The 7224-nt window shown below is 36.7% G+C and overlaps 1 protein-coding gene across 2 annotated transcripts in view; it reads right to left on the reverse strand.

Moving 5' to 3' along the window:
* Positions 1-6931, reverse strand: part of LOC124804638 (stromal interaction molecule homolog) — a 140454-nt gene extending 133523 nt beyond the window's left edge. For both annotated transcript variants that reach the window (XM_047264854.1, XM_047264855.1), the window contains exons 1-3: positions 6528-6931; positions 5464-5609; positions 4717-4836 (exon numbers count right to left, since the gene is read on the reverse strand). In XM_047264854.1, coding sequence (XP_047120810.1) covers positions 4717-4836; positions 5464-5609; positions 6528-6738 — 477 coding nt within the window. In that variant the 5' untranslated portion in view covers positions 6739-6931. The remainder of the gene's footprint in view (positions 1-4716; positions 4837-5463; positions 5610-6527) is intronic.
* Positions 6932-7224: the final 293 nt, after the last annotated feature.

Raw genomic sequence — 7224 nt, forward strand, 5'->3', positions numbered from 1 at the left:
GGCCGAAACTTACTGTGGCATCCATAACACCAATCTGAAAAGCTGACAGGCCAACAGAAACACTTTCTGGCAAGCATTCCCAAATGAAATTACTGAAACTTTCATTCGGAATATGTTTTCCTTGTATGCATTTTTCCAGGAGTTTAGAATCTGAAAGATACTGGCTTTAGTTCTACCATAACAGTTTCTGGTATGGAGTGTGCATGTGTATGTTTCTGTCCACTTGCTTCACACCTATTATACTTGCACCATGAAGTGTTTCCTTTTGGGCAGAGTCCATTCTTTGGATGCTCAATGGTGGGTATTCTGTGAAAATAAATTGCCCAAATAGCTTCCCTCATTTCACTGACATTCCAGTTTCTCCTGATGGCTAGACCATAACATTCTGTGAGATTTTCTACTTCTGATTTAGTGAATCTGTGTTGTCCACCTTTGCTATCACATCCCTGCAGACTTTAAGACTTGCCCCCTTTCTCTTCTGCACATGTTCTACATATCCCATTTTTTAATTTCAGATTCACCATATGGCTTAGCAGCCACAGCACTTTTGATGCTTTTATGGTCACCATCACCAAGGGTAGTAAAAAAAAAAAAAAAAAGACTGCCCCTAGCTTTCCATACCACCACTGAAACCTTTCAGTTTTTGTCACATCCGTGTTCATTTACCTTATTTTTACAATCTTGAAAATAGTCTGTGAGACATTTATAGTATAGCGCATTGGCTGTATCTACGGAGGTAACTGTGACAACTCTATTCAGCAATTTACAGCCTCTTTCGCCGGGAAGTATCATCGCACCAACAATATCAGTAGACTGACAAATACCTACACTTACTTTCACTGGCCTCTGCATATATGCTTCACTGACTTCTGTTAGGCCATTATGCAATAGTTTATATTACCTCTCAAATTTGATGACAGATGGCAATGGCAACTCCTTCATAGCACAGAATATCTGGGCTGCCTTTTTTTTTTCCTTTCCAATACACTTTGCGACATTAGCAAGGCAAATATTTGCTTCACTATATTTTGTGCATGTTACAGGAGGTGTCATTGTAAGTTTCATTACTTTACACATTTGACTTCCCAATACAATTTTGCCAGATTAGACCTCTTCTCTAACTTCTGTCCTTATTAAAACCAAGGGATTTTTCCATTCCCACAGTATTTTTATATTTAGCATCAGACAAAAGCAATTCTGAAAGCTCGCACTTACTAATTAAAATGTAACTATTTACAACACCATCACCTTATTCATTTGCGTAAGATGCTCAAACTGCATTTTGAAGCACTGCTTAATGAATTTTTTGGACTAACCTCATTTCACTGCAGCATAACAGTTTTTTTTTCCATTTTTACGATAGCCAACAACACGTTTGTGTTGATTAATGTCAAATTTACGACTACAATTATGCTTTACTGTTCTGGTATTTTACGATGTAAAATGGTTGACATATGCAGTCACAATAATAAGTTTACAACACATATGCACACAAAAAAACACAAGTTAACTCAAGTAATTTACTTGTACCAGAAGGAAGACTGATTGCAATAAATTCCTGCTCGTAGTACTATCCGTATTTTCAAGGATATTATGCAAATAATTTGCTATGGAAATGGCAGAGCCAAAATGAAATAATGAGAATTGTAGCCAAGGCTTTGTGTTTGACAGCAGCATGGCAGCCATGTGTTCAAGTGCCGCATCTGCTTTAGGAAGGCATTTAAACACGAAAATGATGAGGTACTATACATGAAATACATATTTTTAGATTCAGGAAGAATCACAGAATTTTATTAAATAAAACATTTTCCCCTTTTTTGCCCACATGATGTCCCGATCCCCTTAAGCAGAATGGCTAGTAGAATGATGAAGTAATAAAAATAGCTGGAGAAAGAAAACCAGTGGGAATGTTAAAGATCAAATTGTGTGCAACCAAAGGTAACTGAAGAAAAGATAGCAAGAAGAGAGGGAGAAAATTTAATATGCTGGATGTCATTAAAATTGGAGGAGTTATTAGCAGATTAAGAAGGTGGCACGGGACAGCAGCAAATAAGTGGTGTGATCGATGCCAGCTGTAAGACACTTCTGGTACTACTACCCAATATTTTAAGGGTTATTAACTGCTTCCCACAAAAGAAATGGCCTTGATCACACTATTTAAAACTATGCAATCATTTTCTTTTTGTGTGTCAAGGTCACTGAGTTTTCAGATGGGTCATAAATTTCTTACTTGATAAAAAGTTAATTTGGTATGCGGAGATAGAATATTAGCTACATGAATTGCACTTGCAATAAAAATACCTTGGCATACAATGTGATTGTTGGTGCAACCAAAGGTAACTGAAGAAAAGATAGCAAGAAGAGAGGGAGAAAATTTAATATGCTGGACGTCATTAAAATTGGAGGAGTTATTAGCAGATTAAGAAGGTGGCACGGGACAGCAGCAAATAAGTGGTGTGATCGATGCCAGTTGTAAGACACTTCTGGTACTACTACCCAATATTTTAAGGGTTATTAACTGCTTCCCACAAAAGAAATGGCCTTGATCACACTATTTAAAACTATGCAATCATTTTCTTTTTGTGTGTCAAGGTCACTGAGTTTTCAGGTGGGTCATAAATTTCTTACTTGATAAAAAGTTAATTTGGTATGCGGAGATAGAATATTAGCTACATGAATTGCACTTGCAATAAAAATACCATGGCATACAATGTAATTGTTGGTTGGTTGGTTGTTTCGGGGAAGGAGACCAGACAGCGAGGTCATCGGTCTCATCGGATTAGGGAAGGCCAGGGAAGGAAGTCGGCCGTGCCCTTTGAAAGGAACCATCCTGGCATTTGCCTGGAGCGATTTAGGGAAATCACGGAAAACCTAACCAGGATGGCCGGGCGCGGGATTGAACCGTCATCCTCCCGAATGCGAGTCCAGTGTCTAACCACTGCGCCACCTCGCTCGGTACAATGTGATTGTCATAACCACAAAATCAGTATAGGCAGGCTTTTCTAAACAAATCCTTGCCTCATTGGAAGAATATTAGAAAGTAAGAAGACAATTGCTCTGCACACAAGAAAGCTTAAAACGACTGTATAGTTAGTAAACATTTGAAAAGATATATGTTAAATATCTGTACCCATGCATAATTTGCAACACACAGCATTAAGTACATAGCTTGAAAGTTACCCAAAATGTGAACTGTAACTGCAAAATAAACGACTTTTAACAGTTAATTACAAAAATATATACAGCAAAAGGGAATTCTGTGGCTGCTGAAATGAAAATAACTCAAAACATGTCAAAGAGTGACAGAAACCTCAAAAGTTCAGTCAGGAAATAATGATTTGGCAAATGTATGTAATACTGTAAACATGACCAATGAAGAATGTATTTCAATTGGAGGGGTTGTGAGTCGTGCTCAGGTAGCTCAGTTGGTCAGCACTTGTCCAAAAAAGGCAAAGGTCTCAAGTCCACATCTCTGCCTAGCACTTAGTTTTAATCTGTCCGGGAGGTTCCATTCGGTGCACACTCCACTGCAGAGTGAAAATTCATTCTGGAAGGAACATATTTGCTTGTTTACAAGTTACAACAAGCACTTTTCGGACGACTACATCACCAACTCAAGATAAGATGCCGATAAAAAAATAGGCGTAACTACATAGCAACTGAATTTGTTATTCATACTTAGTAAACGCTGTAGGAAATGACACTTAAAAATATATTAGCAGCCCTAACACGTGTAACAGACACTTCATAGCAAGCTTTCCAAGTGTGCACCTTCATGTCATTTGTAAGTGACTATTTTCCTTGAATTGCCAGATCTCTGTTGGTTTAAAAAAAAAAAAACACACACCACCCAAACAGGAGACAGCCTTCTGAATGGTAACAGGTTCACCTTCCCACTTCATGAAATTGCATCCACCACAGAAAGAATATAATAGACACTTGACCCACAGCTAATTAAAATGAAACATTCACTAGGCCTATTTACTGAATAACCACTGAAGTAAACCTTCCTGTTTAAAATTGTTAAAAAATTTGGACCTTTGATTCTTATACTTTCTTCAGATTTAAATAATGGCTTATGCCTGTTAACACCGTATATTTTCCAACATAGGCCAAACTGTTTTGTTACTAACTGAACTGTACATTTCTGATGTATGTTTTTGGCACTTTAAATCAACATACATAATCTTTTTTTAATTATATAACCAAATCTCTAGAAAGTAACTTCTACACACTTTAGCAATACAGTTACACATTTCTAGTATCCAATTTTTTATGCTCACTGTTAAATCAAAATCTAACAATAGGGGCCCCATCTTGTTGGCAGACACTAAAATATCGTACTACATAGGCAGGCAATTCCTCAATAATACTGAACATCTACTGTTTCTGCTGCAAGCTGAAATGTTTCATTAGCAGACTGGCAACAAAGAATAAAACTTATATCTATTATTCCTATATGACTAGAAACATGAATGTTTGGAATATGTAGTCTAGATACGAATAAAAATAAAAACTATAGTGTGTAACAATTTTCTAGTGAGAAGACTTTGTATTGGGAAACTTCTGAAAACTAATGTAACACACACACTTTCAGTGAAATAAAAGATACTGTTACCCATGCTCAGATCCAGCATCAATGAAAGGTAACAATTATGCTGAAAGCTTTGACACTTTAAAAATCAGCAAAATGTACTAATAAATGAGGGAACACACTTCAGAGCGAATCCAGGCTTCCCATAATTCCTTCACGGAGATATGCTTGTCATTATTGCGATGGAATGCTTGTTGCCTCCGTTCATGACCCTCTGCATAGTTCAATTCTTCTCTCAAAAACTGTAAAAAAAATTAAAGTTTTTCTTTCCATGAAATCTTATTGTGGCACAATTTAAACAAACCTAGCTTTACATTATCACTCAAAAATTCTAGTGATCACACAGTTTGCAACAATCATCAGGACTTACAACAGGCCCTACATAACTGATCACTCAAAAATTAATAATTTGAGCACATTAAGAGGTTAAATGATGATTACGGGTTTAAGAAATTCACTAATATATATGAAAGTATACAGACTAATAAAATCTACAATATCTTGCCACACTATTTCCAGGAAGCAAAGTGACTATGTGGCCTACGTGGAAAATGAAGGGAAGAAGAAGAAGAAGAAGAAGAAGAAGAAGAAGAAGAAGAGCCTAATCATTGTATAAATTCTGTAACCAATGGCAACAACAATGTCCAAACATTAGATCCCACATTAGAAAATGCAATTACTGTGTGCTAAAGGTAAAAATAGTTTGAGAAAAATGAGTTGTGCATACCAAAGTTAAAACATGGAACAAATCTCATCAACACTCTGAACTTCATTTATAAACAAACACACCAACACAATGTCAAGAGTGCTACAGGTGCACACATTTTTGAACATCTTATATGAACCTATACATTAAAGTAGAGGTATACCTCATCTGATTCAGAGAGATCTACATTCCCATTTGCATCATCATCCAACTGCCTATGCAAAGAACGTATGGCCTCTAGACCCACACGATCCTCCGAGGCCTGTGTCAGACAAGCAGCATCATCATCACTGCAGCTTTCACCAATAGCTGTGGTATAAAGACACTAGCATTAAATACTTCTTATTGACAATTCTGTTTCATTCTACTTTAAGGTTATATTAACACCACACATACCGAATCTAGTTATGCTCGTAATGTTACTTTTGTCAGTGGGCAATAGATCATTAATCACGAATTACATGCATACACACAAAATTTACATTAGGCATGAATTTGAAAGCATGTTAGATCACTGACAGTAAGGCAGGAAAGGTGATAAATTATTTATCGTTGAAGATCAGACATCGCCTTCTGAACCATTCTGAGATATTTACCATACACTGTAAATGGCAAGCGTCCGGGACAGAAAATTCTATTAAATGAAAATTTAACAAGGTCGCCAATACAGCAATAATTCGGGTAAAAGCAAAACAAAACGCACATGTTATGAACGTTAATGGCATTACAGCTAACTCTTATGAAACACGCGAATATAATGTTGAGTTTCTGTATAGGGTTAATTGCAATTGACTGAGAAAAGTAATGCTGAATCGTGAACACAAGGCCGCAAATCATAATATCAACTGACCGGATAGGTGGCAAACTAAAAAACAACGTTCAGCATAATATAAATATGCTGAACTATTACTCTTGCTGTGTGTAATTTTCCACCGATGAAGCCTTATTAAAATACGAAAGTCCTATTATATGAAACTGGCAACGAACCACGTGCAACAGCCAAGGCAGAACAGGCACACTTTTCACGCATTGCATCCACAGTCTCTTAAACAACTGTGTCAATTTGCAGTGGTATATTAAACTAAACTTTATAAATTCAAAATCTTTCTCTTTGTAGTCATTTCTGCTAAAGTTAATATGAGCAACACAGACACACTGACAAACAAATTACTCTGCTTAATGTTTACATCTAAGTAGTTCACGTTCATTTCCAAATTAGTATGTTACCTGCTTCTAGTCCAGCTGTGTATGAGTCTGAATCACTGAAGACAGAATGGGAACTAGATCTGCTTAACAAGTTTCCAGAGGAATGCGAAGATTTGAAGGTTCTTTCCTGTCGTACATCTTCATGTGATTTACTTTCACTGTTTTCTCCATAACAGAAGGGCACAAGGAGGAGGCACAGAACTGACACAGTTTTGGAAACGGCTATGTGCATTGTATCAGTTGAAACACACTTTTATTGATTCAAATTAATGCAAAACCGAGTAGTACTTCACCTCGCACACTCATTCCTCTTGCACTAAAATCTCACAGTATACTCTACTGCACACGCACAGCAAAATACTTATTACAAACAAATACTGCTACACACAGCTACACACTTCAAGGTTGACGGTCTTCTTGCTCTTACCCGAGGTCAAGGAATAAAAGAGGCAAAGAGTCCCATAGTGCTGGCAATTTCCGATGGCAGAAAATGCATAGATGTATTAACTTCTCTGGTGACGAAGGTTAGAATTCAGAACTGCACCAGGGAGCAAAAAAACGAGAAAAGGCAATCTCATGTAGAATCAAACTAAGTGATTAATTGATTAAGTATTCATTAAAACAATTCTTTATAAATTCCGTTATTATTCGATCCCCACTAAATTATTTTTATCAATTATGCTCCGCCAATCACTAAAGGTAATAGTGTGTTCCATAA

Source organism: Schistocerca piceifrons, chromosome 7 (assembly GCF_021461385.2).
Source record: "Schistocerca piceifrons isolate TAMUIC-IGC-003096 chromosome 7, iqSchPice1.1, whole genome shotgun sequence".
NCBI classification, from domain to species: Eukaryota; Metazoa; Arthropoda; class Insecta; order Orthoptera; family Acrididae; genus Schistocerca; species Schistocerca piceifrons.